The following is a 20,757-nucleotide window of genomic DNA, read 5'->3' as shown; positions in this document are numbered from 1 at the left end:
ATCTCATCTATAAATAAATTTTAATTTTATAGTTTCAGTTATATTGCTGTCCTCAATTTAATCTGTTCTTAAAATAATTGCTGTCAGAAAATATAAATAGGTATGTCTGTCTCTCTCTCGATACATGTACAACACTGTGGAGAAACAGAGATAACTTTTGCAAATGAAGGAATCTTGTAATCTCTTTATAGCAAATCCCTTTATGATTTTCAAGTAAATTAATACTTAAACCAAATGGCAACTCAGCCAAGCGCACAAAAAATGTTTGGCGCTGTCATCCAGTCTCCATTCCCTACAGGGTCAGTGCAATATTTGCCAAAACCTAGCTCAGAGATAAGGGTATCATGTAGAACAGTGTCAGATACCTTGCACAAGCCGAGGAAGATGGTATCTGTTGCTCTTCCTTTATCCACGAATGATTTATGGCTCCATCACAGAAGGCCACCAAATCTGTAAGGAGTGATTTTCCCTCAGTAAAGCCATGTTGGCTGTCACCAATCATGTTTTTCATGTGGCTTTGCACAGTTTCCTGGAGGATCCTGCTCCATGATCTTGCAGGCACTGAGGTGGATGGGACTGATTGGCCTGTCATTGCACAGGTCTTCCTTTTTTTCCTTTTTAAAAGCAGGGCATATGCTCCCATCTTTCCAGTCACTGGAAACTTTACCAGTCTGCCATAACTTCTCAAATAAAGTGAGTAACAGCTTAGCCACTTGCTCTGCCAGTTCTCTCATCAGGTCCCAAGGTCTTGTGCACCTTCAGGTTCCTTAGATGGTCTTGGACCTGATGTTCTACTACAGTGGGTGGTTCTATATTCTCCCAGTCCCTGCCTTTGCCTTCTGCATTTCAGGCAGTGTGACTGGAGCACTTGCTGGTTAAGGCTGGGGCAAAAATGTACCTCAGCCGTCTCCATGTCCCAGGGAACCAGGTCTCTTTTTCCTTCTGGAGAGACTGAATGTTTTCCCTGGTCTTCTTTTTATCACCAACATATCTGTAGAAGCTTTTTTTCTTGTCTTTGATGTGTTTGGCCATATTTAAGCCCATCAAGGCTTTAGATTTCCTGACCTGATCCCTGCCTGCTTGAACAATCCCTTTGTATTCCTCACTTGGAGAATTGCTTTCATCACTTGTCCTTGCTTTCACACTCCATAGGCTTTCTTTTCATGTTTGAGCTTGTCCAGGAGATCCCTGTTCATGCACACAGGCCTCCTGGCATATTTGCCTGGCTTCCTCTTTGTTGGGATAATCACTCCTGAGCTTGGAGGAGGTGATCCTTGAATATCAACCAGCTTTCTTGGGCCCCTCTTCCCTCCAGGTCTTTATCCCATGATTTTCTACAAAGCAGATCCCTGAGGAGGCCAGAGTCTGCTCTCCTGAAGTCCAGGTAGTGAGCTTTCTGTGCACCTTCCTTGCTGCCCTAAGGATCTCAAACTCCCTTTCATGGTCTTTGCAGTCGAGGCTGCCCTTGAGCTTCACATTCCCCACCAGCCCCTCCTCATTGGGAGAAAAAGGCCTGGCATAGCACCTCCTCTCCTTGGCTCTTCTATCACTTGGAGAAGGAAGTTATCATCATGGCACTCCAGGAAGCTCCTGGCTTGCTTATGCCCTGCTGCTGTCCCTCCAAAAGGTTTTGGGGTTTCTGGAGTCCACCATGAGGAATAGGGCTTGTGAACATGAGTTAACTTCTAACTGTCCGTAGAGAGCATCAGCAGCAGTTTTGGGGCATGGAGAGGTTAAGAACAAATTCAGAGAGGAATTTCCATTTTGAGAGCACAGGGGACCCCTCTTCATCCCATTCTGTATATTAGCATCTTTGGGCTGATGCCCACCTTCTGCTGAGAAGTTTGTCTCCCACCAGGATTTAAACTGAGAATCGAGAGGCTCTCTGACACTCTGCTAACCTGTTTTATGATCCAGAAGAGAAATCCAGATTCATTAGGCCAGAAAGGGAGTGGGAGATGGAATAGGCCTGCACAGTGAAAGTATTTAGGGCACTACTCTATCTGAATTGTTTACAGAGCATGAAACCCTGGATATCCTTGTTGAGAAGTAGCATTTTGAAAGGAGGGGTTTCAAAAATCCTTATAGGCTTTTCTTTTCAAGGAATCAGAAAACAAAGTGACTATCCTCAGTTAAAATCTTTTAGTAATAAAAGAATAAAATAGAATTAAAAAATAGAATAATTTATTGAGGGCAGCTACACAAATTGACTTCCACAGAGACATGAGAGCTTTTGTCCTTTAGCTCATGTTCCTTATCTGCTTGCACGTCATTGAAACACAGCTGTCATTATTCTGGTATGATCCCTCTACAAGTTGTGCTTTTATTCAGGAAAAAGATTATGTGTGAGTTGTGCTTTGAACTGGGGCAGAGTTATCCTGGGATGATCATGTAAATAAGCATACCATACAGGCAGAACTTCCTTGAAACGCATCAAAATTAGTGTTCAGGTTTCAAGCAGTAACAAGGTCCTTCAAGCACCTCATAGCCGCTCCAGCAGATTTTGTTGCAGCCAGACTGTGCCAATGTAGCTCAAGGACATTTACGGCTCTCTGCAACCTGAGCCCGTCCCAATGGCCTGAAACACATTCAAAAACTAATTCACATCACCTGAATCCAGCTTTTTAAAATAATGAGTATAAGAAATTTTAAGACTGGAAAAGAAAGGAATATCTGAAATAGAACTTTTCTTTTTACCTCTTTTGACCGATGTGTGCATGTGGGAAGGAGTGACAAACTGAAGCCAAGGTGAGACTGAATAGGGAGAGGAAATTATTCTTTTGGGAGATAAGAGTGAAAACAACCATGGCTCTGTAGTAAAAATAACTTGCAAAGCCTATTTGTTTTGGGGAGAGAGGTTTGAGAATTTTTGAAATCTCAGATTGTTAACCATTACAAAGGTTTTCTTTTTATTAATTTTTACTTCTCTCACAATACACTTTACTTGCTTTGTAAACAGGGAGTGAGTATTCATAGGGAAAACCAAAGCATACCTAAATTTCTGGCACCAGGAGGTAAAACGGTGGTGCCTCTTTTCATCTGTGTATCTTTAAGAGGATATCTTGTTCAGTCTTTTCAGTCCAACTGCATGAAGGCCAGAAACATCAACTAGCTTGCAAGTTTTTTATTCTAGCTCCAAAATTCCCTGGGAATCAGAGATGTTCTCATGGATTTAAGAAGTAATTTGTGTGTGAGGGAACCCTGGAGATCTCCTTGCGCTCCTGCCAACACGAGCAGGTTTTTCCCATGCCCATCTTCATCCCAATACATTTGGATTCTCTACCAGGACAGAATCCCATGATCCACCCCCTGGAGACTTGCTCCCAGGTTGGGCCATGTGGGACCTCATTGCAGCATCCCCTTTTGCAAGCTGTGCTCCTGATTGTGTGTGCCTGCCAGGGCAGCCCGGTCTCCTCATCCCTCCCCTCACCTCTTCAGCACCTGCTAGCATTTGTTTATAGTTTACTCTCATTATGGTGCTTAACCTTGCCACAAGTGAAATATTAAACAATTGAACAGAGCCATCATTATCATCCTGCAACAAAAAAGTCTGAAATTTTAAATGGACTTTCTAAAGAGAGACACTGAAAAATAAACCCTAACTCTCCAGCGTAAAACACACTCTGTAGAAGAGGTATCTTCCTGTTACTTCAAGCAGAAATTTCTGGTAGACTGGATGCTTAGAAAATATATGTAGAAAAGACTTATGTGCTTGGCTTAACTGAACATCTTACTGCTCATTGTGCTTCATCTCAATGTCATCTCAAGTTTTTACTGAATGTTGGAAACACTTACCTTATATTGAGCTGTACCTGTGATCCCTGTCAGTGAAACTAGTGTGTACAGGCCAGTGCTCTGCAGCTGATGAATGATCTGAACGAGAGAGATACAAACTTTGTGTCTGCTCTTATAGAGTCTTGACAGTGTCTCTTGCTGTAGTGGGTTTCCTTGAAGCTAAAAGAGCTCAGGTTTTAGTTCATCTTCTTCATCTTTGACTGGAAACAACTGTCTACTTGATTTACAAAGTTAAATAAATGGGACCTGAACAATTTTAAAGCAATGTACTCAGAATATTTACACTAATGCTAATATTGACACTACTGCTAATGAAGGGGAAGCTTACTCTGAGCACATAAACTGATTGGTGCTTTTTGTCCCCAAAAATCATTCCTAATAGGGCCTCTATCTGTACAGCTGCAATTCCTGTTCGTGTGAGGTTTTTAAACAGACAAAGCAAGAGACCTCCATGAAGAAGTTATCTATAGCTGTCATCATACCCATCCCTCAGGTCATATGCCACAGACATGCCTTCATGCATCTGCAGCTCTGGTTGCATGTGGCTCACACTGAAGCCCCTTGCCTTGTCATGGGGGCACCAAGCTGAGATGCAGCCCTTCTCCAAGTGAGCACAAATCATTCCAGCTATCTCAGTCTTCCCTCACCCATTTCTGCAGTCATGTTGCACTGTTTTACATGTTCCTGTGTGCTCTGTTGCTGTGCTGAACATGTGTTTTGAGAAAAAGCAGTGGCTGTGTAAATACTCAGAGGAGCTAAAGGGCACTCAAATGTACCTGCTACAGTAAGCAAACAAGGGGGAAAGATAATCTCTGCAAAGTCTTTTGTCTGCCATGGTTCCAGGTGGGGCCTTGTAATAGTGTCCACTATTTATTTTTATTTACTTGTTTACTTGCTTCTTTTATTATTTATTTTCTCATCTCCCCACATGTACCCCCCTTACACTCACAGCCTGGTGGCTACTAACTAGTGTTGTACCAAAATTCTGTTACTCCAGGAGCTGTAGGGAAACAGGAGACATGCTTTTTGGGGACAGGCGGAGCACTAGTCCCTTTGGTGAGCAGACTGCTTTGGAGATCCTGGCCTCAGTGGTCCACTGCAGTAAGGATTTTATGAAAAGGAAAAACTCAGGCAAATTACCCATGCCTGTGGTGCTGAGAAGGAACTTAGGAAGAGGTTATGCCATCAGTCTCCAGTGCCTGGTCACAAAAGCTTGTCCATTACAGTGGACAGGTCTAAACACAATGGAAAAAATTAAGTTAATGTGTTTTAATATTCTGTGTGATGAATACACATTAACCAACTGCTGGACAATCTTCGCAACTCTTAGATTAAATGTAATCCTTAAAAAAAATTTTAAGACATCTCTTCCTTAAGATATTTCTAAGAAATGTTTTGTTCATTTCCTGAACAAAGAATAACAACAACAAACTGGCAAGTCCAAAGGATGATGTTTAATCTTCTTTATAAACATGCTGTTTGCTCTTGATCTGGCTAAGCTTCACTAGCTAGGATATTTTTTTTTGTTGTTTAATCATACATATGGAAGCTATGACAATGTGATTCAAGTAGAGAGTACAATCAAGCTGCAAATTTTTCAGCTTGGCTTAATTCCCTAATCTGGGCAATGCTTGAATCATACCATCTATCATGCACACATGCTCCTTGGGCTAGAACAAGTGTCTTAGATAACTGGAAAGGCAACAAGAAGTTTTGCTGCTATATAAAACCAGATCATACCAGCAAGCTGGAAATGGCTGCTTGTCCTGCTCCAGGGACAGTCATACCATACAAGGCTACAACCATCTTGCAGCAGAGAGTGTAGAATCTCTTGTGTTTACTGAGGACCACACCTCTCCTTTATTCTGCAAGTAGATTCTCTCACACTGAAAACCCATATAGGAAAACTCTGCATCAGTCTGAGCAGAGTCAGACTGTTTCATTTGCCTAATGGAAAATTAAATACTACAGCATCACTTAGGAATACATTCCAAGAAGCTGCTAATTTCCAGATGGACTTACCTGTCATACAGCTTATGTCTACAGCCCCTTTCTTCATTTGCATATTTATTCACAAATGGTTAAGGGCATCTAACATTAACATGCCTGCTCACACTACAGGCATGTGAATAACCTTTTTTTTTTGAAAGGCAAGGGAAGGCCTGCTGGCAAAGGAACAAGTCTTTCTATAATCTCAGTACCTCGTGTCCCAGTAACCTCTTTGCTAAGGCTGGCAACAGTGCTGTGCATCAGCAGGCCAGACCCAGACATGCTGGGTAGCCTGTACTAGCTGGGTTAGAGCCAGAGGAACGGCTGGGGAAGCTGCACAAGAATACGACAGCAAGAAATGCAGTGTTTGGAGAGGCTACGGAAAGAGAGTAGGCAGGACAAAGCAGGAATCCCAGAAGAGCTTTGACAGTGGTTGTTCTTGCACTTGTGTCCCTTACAAGCTCATTAATACCAGCCCATGCAGATGCTTGGGAGCACGCACAAGCAGAACAGGCTTTGCTGCTCTGTGAGGCTTTCCCTCTTGCAGCTGAACCACTGGGTGACGGGGGGGCCCCAGGTAGCTTGCAAACAGCAAAGTCAGACTCATTGCTGCCTCCAGAGCTCCAGATCTGCCTGAAAACCTCACCCTTTTTGCATGGAGGTAACTTTCTGAAATGCAGAGACCAAATCTGAAATGCAGCTGGTTATGCTAGCATCCTAATGGGAATGTTTGGGGGTAACATCTGACTCACAGTGACAGGCAAAAGAAGATTTTCATTGCATTCTTTTAGTAGGCTGTGGGCTGGTTATATGTATATTTGAGAACTTGGGAAACCAACCTTTTGCATTCATGTTTTTCCATGGCACAGATACTAAACAGATAGAGGGAGAAAATAATTTCATATTAATAAATAACTCCAGCTCTAAAATGTTAATGTCTCATGGTCTTCAAGCCTCAAAATGCAAAGACTTTTGGCAAAACTTCAATTTGGCAAAGACTTAAAGATTTCAGTAAAAGTGCCTTTGATGTAGCCCTGCTGATTTCAGTGGAATTACACCAGGAATCATTAGCAGCTGTTTTCTAGGGCACAGAAGACCATAATTACCCGGAATAATCCACATCCAGAAGTGTTTCACAAGAGCAGGCACATTTTACTGGAGGAGGCTCTTTGGATCAACTTTTGACCTTTGTTTCTTCTCAGGATTATCATCTTCCTTGAACTTAGGAGACAGAAGAGTCCACTTCAGCAAGCACTGCTTTCAAGGAGAGATAGTACTGATTGTCCCCTAACCGTTTGCAAGCACAAAAACCACACAAAGCTTGTTTAAGGAACTACCTCAAAAGGTAGCAGCACAGCAAGGACTGGGGCTTTTCTCTTGTCCTAAAAAGTCATGTCAAGTCTGGCAGATGTGTCTGGGCCTCAGGTTAAGACACTGTTACAATACATGTGGGACTGGAAATGTGTTATTCTTATGAACAAAGTTTATGGAAGTTGATTCAAAATTAGCAAGGCTGATGGCTAGAACTAATCAACTTCCACAAAGCAGGGATTGCAGAGGTGGCATGGAATAGGCATAATGATTTATGAAAAGGATGCTAAAAAGTTTTACTTGCTGTAATAAAATGTCCTCCAATACGTAAACTTTCGATGCAACATTAAAGCAGAATGCAGCACTAAAAGTAAAGGTGTTCTTTGGATATACAGCATTAATTCTACTGTGTGCATTTGAGAAGCTATGCATTATTTCCTTGCTAGCACTAAATGTAATAACATAAAGCCCTCAGGCTTCACTGTCCTGAAGCATGAAACTGGAATAAATAGCACAGAAGATTGCTGTGCACCACTTTTATGGCCATCACTGTGTCTGCTGCATTCAGACATTTGGCACAATTTCTTTCTGTCCTGTCCAACATTTGTTCACTTATTTCTGTCCTCACTATGGTCTGTTCACTTAATTGTGACCTGGTTTTTTCCTTTTTTGCATGGTGCAAAAGTCACTCTGTTTTCCTATCCTTGAATTAACGAAACCAAGTAAAGCTGCCAGTTATTTTTACAATCTCAGTTCTCAATTCTGTGCAGACAAACCAAATCAACTGAGAGCAGTGGCAACCTAGAGGATCGCAAGTCTGGTGCCCTTTCCACTTCAGTAACAGAGAGCATTTTTAATGACATGATCTATTTTCTGTTGAAAGGTTTAGCCCTGAAGAAGTTGTTTTCTTGCAGTAAATGAAAGAATACTTATACCAAACAGTACATAGCATAGCTGCTGCTCCATCAGTGAAGTGGGTCCTTCTGAAAGTACAGCATATTCACTGTATTCACAATATTCACATATTCCAGTATGGCAATGAGCTGTACTTCAATAAGCTGTAAAAATACCTATATTTTTACAGTAGTGTATCTGGCCACTCTAAGAGCTCTTTATCATTTTGACAACATCTAATCATATAGCACAACGTTGGTGCATAAAGCTCTAAAATGCAGTAGAGAGTTAAAGCTCATAGCAGACAATGAAGGAGAAACAATGCTGAAATACTAGCTTGTGGCCATTTTAATCACAGGCTGTTAAGCAAATGCACAATATCGTTGAGCAGGGATAGCTCATACAGGTGGGTATTTCTGGGTTCCATCCTCATGCAAACCTTCTTTTAACACATTTGAGAAACACTTCCTATTCTTCCTGGGATAAGATTTTGCAAGATTTTTTTAAGAAACATATCTGAAATTTTATAGCTATGGAGGACAGATGGCAGCAAACTCTCTTTTGTTTCCAGTCTGCATCTGGTTCTGGTTTGCATCTGTCTGGGTTGCTTTGATGTGGGCTGCCTCACTAGACTGTCTCATATCCAGGAGCGGTGCCTGAGCACCCAGCACAGCTCTACCACTCCCTCACTACCCACACTTAGTCTCATCATGTGTACCAAGGCCTTCCCTACGTGCTTGTGCTGAAAACACCTCCTTGAGAAATGCTTGCTTAAAGCAGGTGAGAAATTCTTCTACCCCTGCCCGCTGCTTCATCCCTACACCAGTTATCTGGCTGGGGAGAAAGTGCTTGCTGCACAGCAGGATGCGGGACCAGCATCCCCTGGTGTATGCCTGCCTGTTAGCCTATCGTATCTGCAGCGTGTGTATAAATACACGCAATCTCAGCAGCTTGGCAAATAGACTGTCTGCAGTGTAGGAAATGCATTTATAAATGTTTCCATTTCTCAGTCTTCTTGTCTGAATTCCTCAGTATAGTATTTAACAGATGCCTTAATTTTCATCTTAAAAAGGAGAGCCAGAAACATCAAAGCTTCCGGTTTTCCTGTTTTAGATAAAATATGCTAACATTTCACCCGAGAGGGAGGATTTTTAGTACATCATAGCATTCCTGTCTCTAAATATGTCTTTTAAAATATCCCATTGATGCTTTCCAGTTTCAAATTCATGCTATTAATAGGTTAAAAGAAAAAAAAAATCTGGAAGAAAGAAACCATGTGATTTTGTAGCTTAAGTGTCTCCTATAAACAAAGACCAAAACAAAGGCTGTACAAAATACCTTACTTTTAGTGTACAGCAGTTGTACTGAAGGGACTGACTTCTCCCTATGTGAGCATCAGCACGAAGACTCTGTAAAAGCACATTAAAAAAGCCTGGGTTTTATCTGTCCTTCTGGAGTAGGAGAGGAGTGACTGTTAACTTAATGTCTTCAGTGCCAGTGCTGTCCAAGCAGCACTTTGTCAAAGGCTTTATCTATTTATTTTTGCTGGAGCCATATCTAAAACAGGTTTAGAGCAGAGAAGGCTGTCCTTATCTTTAGAGTTTGGTCTTTAGAAACTTCGGGGTTTTTTCCAACTGAGTGTCCCTCAGGATTTCAGATTCAAGACCACAGCTGAATATGATACACACAGCAACATAGTTCCTCATGCAGCTGGTCCACATTTGAAAGAAAAGGCAGCAATTTGCTAAAGAGCAGTCAGCCTTCACTAGGCTTTGCACTGGATTTAGCCTAGCAGGTACCCACTGAGCTGTGCTATGGAGACTTTAAAAGCCAAAGCGCAGATTGTGAAATGCTTAGCCCCACAAGACCTGTAAATCCTGTCTCACTTTGTTTCTTCATACAAGTGATGACTTAAGAGTCCTCTTCTGAGGGGACATTTCTATAGCACAGTGAGTCTGAATGAGGTCATGAAAATTCTGGCCAGTAATCAGCTCATTTGAACGCAAAAATTTCACTACCGGCACATTAAATGTGGCAGGAAGCACTAGCAGATGGTAGTGCCAGGACAAGGAGTAGCAAACTGCAGAAACTGTGGCTGGAGATAGCCTCTTGTAATGTTTTGGCAACTAACACATTGGAGGCCATGAGCAAAGCTGAATTCAGCCAGGTAAAAGTATGTCACCAGCATCAGTGGGTCTGACTGTTGAACTGGACTCATGGGACAAGAGCATGAGACCTTTTCTGTTGTGCAGAAGTCCTAATTCACATAGAAATCACTTTACATCTGCCTAGACATCCTCTCATGCACAGCACAGTTAAAGCCAGTGAAAGCTTGAGTAATTTATAAAATACAATTTGTGTGTACATTGCTTTATGTCTGCTGCTTTACTAAAATCTAATTGCCTGACGTCAAATAGGTCATGGAGTGACAAAAATAGTTTGTGCATAGATACTATGTCTATATATACACACACACTCTCAAAAACTTGCAAGAAAGCCTTGTCTGTCATGTCAAAAATGTTTCTATTTTGGGCGAGGTTTGAAGCTTGCTCTTGGTGGTTAATGTTTTCCCCTTATACATAGTTTGCACAAGTCATGTTCCATTCCAGCGACAAGCATGGCATTGAAAAGACACATACGGCATGTTTGGGCTGCCTCTGAAATCCAATTTCCTTGAAGTGATGATTTCCTGATTAACTCCTCTTTGCAGAAGAGGAGCTGGTTCCTTGAACTAGCCTTTCCAATCACTTTGCAAATTCAAAACCAAGGCTCCCCTTTACTGATCAATGCAAGGGAAAGTTTGTTTGGTCACCTGGCTGACCTTTTTTTCCACCAGCTCTATTTCCCTCTTGCCAAGGGGCAAAGTCCTGCTTAGGACTTTGGGCTCCTGTTTTTCCTCATCCTATCCCCTGCATTCCTCTGCCGGATTTGGGCCAGAAAAGGAACATACATGCAGTGTAAACGCACATATGCAGTGTAAAGCATGTCTTTCAAACAGTGCACCTCCCCTGGTGAACTACCCTGGATAAGCTGCAGTTGTATTAAACGGGGACCAGGTGAGGCTATAGACACATTTTTGGTATAGAAAGCACAACAAAACTCCCAGGAATAATTCTCTTGGGTGAAGGATATTGATGCTTTTTTCAGCAGTGTTTCTGTGTCCTGGGTTGTCCATGATTTCTGGAGGACTTTTGTTCATTTGTTCTAATTTGTGTGTGCCCAAGAGATGATGTGTATGTTCATGTTTATGTATACATGTGTCTGTCTGTCTGCCTGCCTGTAAATATATGGAGACACATCTGCTGTATAAATCAAAAAACTACAGCTTTGATTGATTTAATAGCAGACTATTTTTATACTCCATGAAAAACATTACATTTAGAGCACACTGATCTTTTGGTTTTGAAGCTTTGGAAAGTTTATGACTTTAGTCCTTCCAGCACATGCCTTATCATTCACAAGAAATCCACACTTCAGTTCAAAAATGTCAGTTCTTGCAGGACTTGCTAATTAGCTAATTTTAAGCTCTTGGTTTTATTAGGAGCTAAAAATAACTTCATATTAAGGCATCGATGTTAAATAAACTCTATACTGTAAAAGTGACACTCCTCAGTGTGGAAGAATTGACATCTGGATAAACAGCTAATCGTTTGGCTGTTATCAACTGTCTGAAGCAGTAAGCAGAAATTCAGTGGACACAATCTAATATTCAGAAGCAAAGACAGCTTCTTCTCAATCTTCAGATAGTTTTTATTCAGTCTGTAGCTAAGACATGGGATTTTTTTGCATTACAGTCAAAAGCTCTTCGGGAAAAATGGCTGCTACAGGGAATTCCTGCTGGCTCTGCAGAAGAGGAGGAAGCCAGAAGGAAGCAGTCAGAAGAGGATGAGCTGAAGGTGAAAAAGCTGGAAGAAAACATACACAGGTAGGGACAGCTTCCTTTAGCTTTGCCTAAGAACAATCACTCCCGTTAAGGCTGGAAACTTTCCTTGCCGAGGTCCCCATTTCTGGCAGCAGCTAATGGCAGCTGCCCAGGCAAGCCTGTAAAAGGCAGTCACGCATGCAGCCAAATATGCCCAGCATTTGTCTCCTAGATGTCCATGTTGTGCAAGATAGAGTCATTGTGTTATCTTTGTGTTTAATGGACTTTTATGGATTTCTTTCATGAGGTAGCTAAAAAGAGGGCCAAGTTCCCCGTTCAGATGCATGTGTATGACTTGATCAACACTCAAGAGATTCTCCATTCCTTTACACCTCCTACAGCCAAAATTAGTTCAAAGAGGGAGAGCACCCATTTGCACTCACTTCACTGGTGCAAATGACTTTTTGAAATGCAGCAGCAGATGCCATCAGCAGATCAAATACCTACTGTTTTCAGAAGCATGGTTTGGGTGTTAGAATTATTTTCTTTTATCAGTTTTCTGCTGCAGTCTGAGTTGACATTTGTCCTCTTTTTTGTGTTTTCCCTTCTTTTGTTACAAACAAAGGTCTCTAAAGCTCATAAGAACAATGCTTTTAATCCTCACAGAGCAAATTCCGGAGCTGTTTCTATCATTTAGGCTATGTAAATTTAGAGTTTTCTCAGCTGGCAAAAGCTGGTAAAACTTGGCAACACAACTTTTATAAATATGTCAGCTAAGGCTACAACAGAGAAAAAGGGAACAGGACCAGAAGTCTAGGGGCTGATGTATTAACTTATCATCTGGTGAATTCAATTTGCCTTATGGCAGGTTTCTTGTGAAATTTCTTGGAAAAGTCAATGAGAATGTTTGTTTGAGGATATACACAAGCAGACTTTCCCTAAGCTTGGACAATGCTAAATTACTACTATGAGGAAGATGTAGATCAGCATGAATGTGAGAATTCTGTCCTGCTACTGATCTTTGTCCTGTGATTTCGTGTTAATTGAAACTGAGAATGTATATTGTTCTTTTACATTTGTGGTAACATAAGGCAAAAAAACTTCTTTTAGAAGTTTTCTTTTAGATTTCATATTATTCTAGATTTCATATGCTACCTGATGTTTTACTTCATAAATTAATACTGTATAGGGAAAGAATACATGGACTGTGCTTCAGAAATATGTACTGTCATACATATTTCATCTAGTGCTGAATGCTGCAAGGTGCTAAGAGCTCTGACCCCACCCAGCAAAGAGAGTGTCTAATTTCAGCTATACGAGTACCACCACTGAAGGCAGTGAAACCTCTTCGCTTAATTAGTTCAAAGTGTAGGATGAAGGATTGTGCAAAACCTTTCCCCTGTAGTTTGCTTTTTAACTTCCTTACTGCAGCCATCAAATCAAGTATTTGAATATTTGAAAGTAGCGGAGCTCTCTTCTTCTGTGACCACCTATCTGTCAAATGACAGGTCAGCTGCTTTCTCCAGAGTTGAAGACATTTGTGTGGCAGCCTCACTAGCACACTAAACTTCCCTGTTGTCTTTCTAAGGGAATTCCAAAGATAGTAATAAAGTATTTTAATTTAAGTGAGAAAATATTATGTCTGAACTGTAGATATTAGACAGCAGAGGTTGAGGTCATTAGTCTAATTACAGTTTACATCCATGACACATCCAGAGCCCATCAAAATAGGCTGAGAAGGTAAAGGGCTGTAGAAGGGGGAAGAAAAAGAGAGTCAATGTCAAGCTCATTATCCTGAGGAGTGAAGTAGAACGAACTCATCCTGCAAGTATTTTTCTTGCTGCCTGTGCACTACATTTTCCCCCTGCATTCCCAGGAAAGAAACAAAGGGGAAGTATTACAGGGAGATCATTCATCTGTTCATGTTTGGAGGGGATCAATGGCCCTTTGGAAGTCCATTATGCCCTATCCAGGGGAACTCTGCAAAAAAGCCTGAACCCTCTCAACAAGGGTGGCAGAGGACAGACTAATCTGGTTCACCTGGAGGACAGAAAATTACTTCAAGACAAGCCCTAAGGCTGATTCCACAGGACTATAAACACACTATCCACTGTGCCATGGATCTTGCATATTCATTATTGTCACACTGCATCATACGTGCAAGCAAAGAGCAGCTGCAGTATCAATGTATCTGTGAAAAAGTCTTGTGACACACATACTGGAAAATATATATAAAAATACATAATATATTTAAAAATATATATCTTTTGTGTTTCCTCTTAGATCAGGGTGAAGCTTATTTGTGAGGGGCAATATGCAGTGCCTGTTGGCAGCCAGTACCCATGACCCTGCTTTAACAAGGGGGAATGTGCAGTCATCCCATTCCTCTTGCAGCAGAGCATCCCATCATCATGACAGAGAGCAGCATTTCTTCCACACACACTGAAGCACTCAAAAAGGTTCTTTTCTCATGCGTCTGCTTCTACTACTTGAATAGCTGTGGTGAAAGAGAAGCATCCTTCCTTATTTGCAGGCCAGCTGTAAAGAGTAGGTCTGACAAACTGTGGCACTCAGAACAGAAAACTGAGAGTGTTTGAGGCCAGACAAACATTCCTAAGCGAGGATGTGGCCTCATGTAGGTGGGCTCATGTATCTGGTGGGCTTGTGAGGATGTGTGCACTCCAGAAAAGACCAATACCTCTTGGAGAAACAGTAGGGTTAGCACTGAGTTTGTAGATGGTCTTTAAGACCTTTCACATCACACAAATGCTTTGGTTGGGTATTGATCACGCTGGTTCAATTTTAAGTGACTTTCTCACTAAAATCATAAATTTTGCAAGATGCAAACATGCTTCTAATGTTTATTCTTAAGCTAGTGTAACCAGTTCTCCTTTGTGTGGGAAGTGTTTAATTTCAACTGAGGCAGTGAAAATGCATAAGTGTACAGACTGCTTCTTATTTATTAGACTTCTACGTTATTTTGTCATGATACAGGAAATCATATACTTCAGTCTGTAGCTTGCAAGGATATGTGCATATGACTCAATTTAGGCATGAGTAAGTGAAATGATTTAATGAGCTTCCTCGTCTGCAAAAGCATTTTGAAGAAGAATGCCTACATTACTCAGCATTTTTGTGCACTTAATGTCAAGCAGTGGAAAAAACTATCAGCATCAAAAAAGAGGAATAAAGCAGAACAAATAATGCAATGTAAATAATGTAATGCTATTATTATGCTGATAGTTAACATCAGGAGGATATAGAAGTACATGATGTACATATAAGTTAAAAAACAGGGAGTGCAAGGTGAGGACAAGATGCAGGCATATGAATGGTGTAACTGTGGATTACAGAATGGTGATTTGACATTCGGGATTAGTTTAATATGTTTAGAACCCTTGTAACCAAGAATGCAAAGTGAAAAATCAAGGAGTCAAAAAAGCTGAATAAATTTTGGTCCTGGATTTCCAGCACTCCTGCTTGCCTGACTTCAATCTTCAGAATAAGACAAGATGCCCCATGTAAAAATACAGTGTCTCTTGCATTTCTTTAAAAAAAAGTGGTTGGTCCAATGGACTTAACAAGAAGACTGAACCCCTTATTCAACAGTCGTTGAGTCCTAAGAAGACTGGATGTCTGCCAGTAGTGGGATGACATTGTTATATGTTTGAAACCTGGCAGGATGATTGACAGCATCATTGTATCAATGTCAGAGTGAAGGCAGACATGGGTATCTCTTGACACAAACTGCTCTTAGGCACAAACTTTAAAGCTATTTAGTTTTTTATGCCCCTGTAAAGATCGTGGGTCAGTGTTAGAGGAAAGCAGACATTTCTGAGTTTCTTTCCTATTGTTACACAGTGCAAAAGTGGTCTCCTGTTTTTTGCAGCTACTTTAGATTTGGAGTAAATGATAGTAAAGGAGTGAAAAATGAATGGAAAGCATTTCCCTTCCCTTAAACTTATTCTCCAAATCCCAAACCTGAAACATATCATTTGGGATAGCAGTGATAGAGATTCCCAGTCAGCTTTAACAGACATATCTGTGATAGTGTGTTGTAGGTAAAACAAATGCTGCAATGTGTTGCATGCCTCCCCTGGTTTGTTTTACTTACTGCATGATAGTCTGTTTTTTTTGCAGCAGTGAATGGAAAGCTGGCATTTGACATCTGGGTTTTAACAGGTAGCATTCACAGAACAGAGCAGCCCACCCAAAGCCTGCTATTCCTTCACAGCATTTCAAATGCTCCAAAAATTATTTAGTTATATTAAATTAAATTATACTTCATGATGGTGGCCTGTGTTTACTCCAACGGAAGGGTTTCTGTTGCTCTGAAGCTTTTGGGTAGCATGGAAATAAGAAAAACTCCGTATCTCTCTACTTGATGATGAACATTTGCATGAAGTACCAGGACTGGACTTGTGGTTCCTGCAGTAAAGAAACCCAGTGAAATAAATGTTCAGCACAGTGGCATATCCCTCCAGTAATCAACAGGGCATCTGTTCACCTTGGATGAGGAGGTGCCCAACAGCTCCGAGGAGTGAGAAATTATTATTCTAGCCATTTTGGATGTGTGGGCCAGGCAGGCAGCTTAAACCAGTGGATTCTGGATCCCCAAAATGCAGACACAAGAACCATTTGTGGCACTTTGGCACTGTGACAGCTCTTGGGGGTGAAGCAGTGCAGGACAGAGGCCAAGCTGTATGCAGATCCTGTGTTCTTTGCTCAGGACTGCTCATTTGTCAGCACATCCAAGGTCCTAATGTTTGCAAAAGCCCTTTGGGGTTGTGAAATGCTTCACCTTTCTGCATGCTGGTGGTAAGCCACTGCTGTGTCACCTCTAGGAGAAAGCTTTTCCATTGTGGTCCAGCATGGAGTGAGAGCTCCACTGTTAATGACAGGAGGGTCTGTGCTTTGGCCCATAGGGCATAAGCTCTCTCCTGGGACAAGCATATCCTTGCTGGTTGTTGCTGTCTTGCTGATGTGGGCAGGTAGTAAATGCGTGCAAAAAATTCCCTCCCTCCCAGCAGCCTCCATCTCAGAGTGAAAGATGCTTAATGAGAGGAAGTGCAGGAGAAGAACAACTTCCAAGAAGATCTGCAGATTCCAATTTCGGCAACCCCTCGGAACTGCAATTTCCAGAAGAGCACAAACTTCACCTCTCCTTGAGCTCTTTCTGGGGTTTATTTTCATATGTGACATATTTCTTGGGAAAACAGAGACCAAAACAAAACCAGGCAAAAATCCTCAGCAACAGGAAATCTCAGGTTTTCAAAGGAACCTGCTCTGCAGTGTGATTAGAGAATTTCTCAGAACTTGCATGATGAAGCAAGAAAAGCAATGAGCTGGGAGTTGCTGGGTTTTTTCATATGGTAAAATATATTCAGATGTAACACTTAAAAAAAGAAACAACGAGCCAACACTAAAAACACACAGCTTACTACTTCAGATCTGAAACTAAACTCAAAATAGCAGAATGGCATGTCAGTGCCTTAACAGTTGCTTTAATGTTGGTGTTCTGGGTTTAATAGTAGCCATCTCTGGATCTTCCACAACTCCTAGGCATAGCTAGCTTGTAATAACTTAATGATTTCTATGCGTCTTACAGAATGGAGAAAAGGAAAGACTCTTCAGCTGGAGCACAGACTCCCTCCACATCACCTATGTCTGCTCTCCTTAAATACATGTACCATATATGGACCTTGATAAAGACACCCATTTGCCTAATTTGAGAGCCAGATATGAAAGAAGTCCCAAGACCCTGCCTATACATAGCAAGGGATTTTCCACCTCTAGTGCTTCTGACACTTCACCCATGTCAGGCGCTATAGATTTAGAGGCATGTTCCTTGGGAACAGAAACAGGTTGTCAAGGTGTTCTGGCTCCAGCTAGGGTAGAGTTAATTTCTTCTCGTGGTGTTTCATCTCCGGCTGGGCTTAAAACCACCACACAAGGATGCATCTTTTTAGGCAAGGTAGCACTTATACAGTGCCATCAGTTTCTCTATGAGTTAACACTGGATCACATGCTGCACCCCCTTGTGAAAGGGGCAATACCTCTAGGTCAGGTTCAGCAAGAAAAATGCAATTTTAATAACTTCAGCCTTTCAATAAAATGGACATTTTGTACAAGGCTGGGTTTCTGTTGCCATACTAGATGAGAGGTAGTAAAATATTATCAAATGAAAAACTCCAGAGTCTCCTTGGCTTAACATTTCAAAATTAAAAAGTCCACATCTCTCAGTGTGATGGTGTTAGCAAGATGGGGAAATCTCTTCATTATTCATGTATTATCTTATGTATTGAATCACCACAGATGCAAAGCCATCTTAGATCCTCACACTTCTTTTAAGCCGAGTAGAACTGACAGGGGTTTCCTGAAGCAGTGAACTGTGTTATAGCATGAAAAGTGGGAACTGGTGATCTTCATTATGTCCAAATTAAGTATTAATCATGGTTCAAATGGAATAGTTGCCTAGAGTAAAACAAAACTGAGTAGTCTCCACCCCCTTCGTTGTTATGCTTACTTTTGTTGAGGTTGGCTGGTTGGTTTGCTTTCCTGGTGTACCAGCCTTAACACAGGGTAGTGCAGGTGAAACAGCTCCTTACATACAGTTGGTTCATATATCACTTGGTAGATGGAAAAAAATAAAGTTGTGGAAATTCTATAACAGGAAGACAAGTTTGTGTGAAGGTAACCTACACATGCACAATCCTGAAAGACATGACAAACCAGGATTGTATTTAGAAAAAGGCAGAGAGTAAGGCGGCAGCATGAATTTGTTTTATTCTTTACAGGATCATTAGTCTCTCTCCAAATTAAATCAAAGGACTTCTCTCTTCCCTGCCAAACCACTCTTTATGTGCTGGACATAAAGAGGCCAGAACATGCAGTGTACACATGTGTGTACACGAAATTCTGAGGTCAGGACATGCAGTGTACACACACACATGCTCACACACATGTGGTCACAGAGCCAGGGAAGACACAGCTGCAGTTCTGGTCCTCAATGTTCCCTTGTCCCAAAGGGCCAGGTTCATCCTGTTGAGTTCCAAGGGTTTAAATAAGTCACCTACATTGGATCATCATCTCATCTGGCCCCCCATGCAGACAGTGAGGGAACAGCATCACCTCTGTGGCCTGTGTAAGCCTCTCTCTCTCGTCCAGGTGCCTCAGTTAAGTGCCTCACGGGCACTACGGTGATGCAAATATTCACCAATAACCATTACTTGGGTGTTCGGTGCATCACCTGTTTATGATCCTGGGCTCTTCCCTGTCACTCTTGCAGGCCGTCAGCACAGACACGTACTTCTGCAGAGCTGAGCTAGCACTGAGTAGGTGGAGGTGGGGCAAGGTGCAGTGTCTGGAGCCACCCAGTGGGCATTGGCAGTCTGAGCCTCGATTTTAAAAAATCTGCAGTCTGAAAAGCATGCCACCTTCCCCGGAGGGCATTTTAACTCCTGCAGTATGTGAATCCCAAGGCAAAAAGTAAGGCGAATCCGTGATGATGGTCCACTGAAGGCAAAGTAAGACTGGATGCGCAGTAAGGAATCCTGATTGATGAGAAAGGGACACATGTAATGAATTTCATTGAGAACTTACAGTTAAAGAAAAAAGAAAAGTCCCAAGGAGTCATGTTCAGGACAGACAGTAATCTGCTTGCACATGTGTCATGGTCTCTCTATAAAAAAGCGAACAAGCTGCAACAGAGAAGCTGAGTGCATTAGGAAAAAAATGTAGACATCCAAGAACACAACACATGATTGACGTGGTCAAAGTAACAACGAGGAATATTCAGAGCACTTGGACCAGCATGTTAAAAAGGTAAAACATGCTCATTGCCATGTACAGGTATGGGTTTGTAGGCTGAAATGGTATATGGCTCTATAGTGTAAGATATTGACAGATCAGGCCCAGCAGCAGATTGCTACAAGAAGTCAAAGTAGGAAACTGACTTGGTATGACATATGTGCACAGAGGCAGCAAAACCCGTGGGGGAGAGATAGGGACTCATAAGTGGAGACTTCATACAACAAATGCACATGGATTAAAACCATTTCAAAGTTTGCGTGGTGTCGGCTGTGACCTGTTGTGGCCACAGGGGAAAAAGGACTTATAGAGACGTCAGGAGTACTGCCAAGCAACAGAGGAGGGGGGGAAGGGAGGAAAGAAGGAAAACTCAAAAATTTTACAAAACCAGCAACATAAATTTAGTTTAAGGTCAGATAAAGCAGAGCTTTACCAAGGATTTCCATGCAATCAATACCCAGAGCTGCAATTAGGACTCCAGAACAAAGCATGTTGTGTGTTGCAAAGTTTGGTCTGAGAGGTCAAGCAACTGGAGTATTGGATTATGTCTTTAGAGTGTCAGTAATGGCTTAGAAAGAATATTTGGAGTGAAAGGTAGATTCCAGTTTACAAAGCACTGGAATCAGACTTGGACAATATTCATGCTTCTTTTCAGAATTCCTTCAGCCAGCGAAGACTATGTGATATGCAAGGAGTCATAGCTATGAGACAGTGGAGGAGAGGTATATACTGAAATTGATCCACCTGGATACTACCCATGTTAAATAATCTGTGGACAAGGGTCTGATATGCTCTCGGTGCCAGCAACATGGGTCTTCTGGGGCTTGAACAGGCATCTGTTCTCCCTTCTCTGTAGCTGTCAGTCCACGTCAGATCAAATTCACCTAAATACGGGACCAGAGTCCTAAGAAGGCAAGTAAATTCAAAAACAAAATACCTGCCAGGGAAAAGATGCTCTAAAAGAGATGAAGATGATTCTGAATAACTGGATAACTGGTAAAACTTCAAAAAGCTGTGAAAACATTGTTTAGATTGTAAGTGGTCTGGAAGACCTGGCAGAGCAATACCATCTTCATGCTGTCCCATTCCCGGGAAAA

General features: G+C 41.7%; 1 protein-coding gene across 6 annotated transcripts in view; it reads left to right on the top strand.

Moving 5' to 3' along the window:
* PALM2AKAP2 (PALM2 and AKAP2 fusion) overlaps positions 1–20,757 on the top strand; it is a 271,083-nt gene that overhangs the window by 56,897 nt on the left and 193,429 nt on the right. For all 6 annotated transcript variants that reach the window (XM_048292519.1, XM_048292521.1, XM_048292524.1 and 3 more), the window contains exon 3: positions 11,784–11,914. In XM_048292519.1, coding sequence (XP_048148476.1) covers positions 11,784–11,914 — 131 coding nt within the window. The remainder of the gene's footprint in view (positions 1–11,783; positions 11,915–20,757) is intronic.

This window comes from Corvus hawaiiensis, chromosome Z (assembly GCF_020740725.1).
Source record: "Corvus hawaiiensis isolate bCorHaw1 chromosome Z, bCorHaw1.pri.cur, whole genome shotgun sequence".
NCBI classification, from domain to species: domain Eukaryota; kingdom Metazoa; phylum Chordata; class Aves; order Passeriformes; family Corvidae; genus Corvus; species Corvus hawaiiensis.
This window is presented reverse-complemented; position numbering and strand designations above follow the sequence as displayed.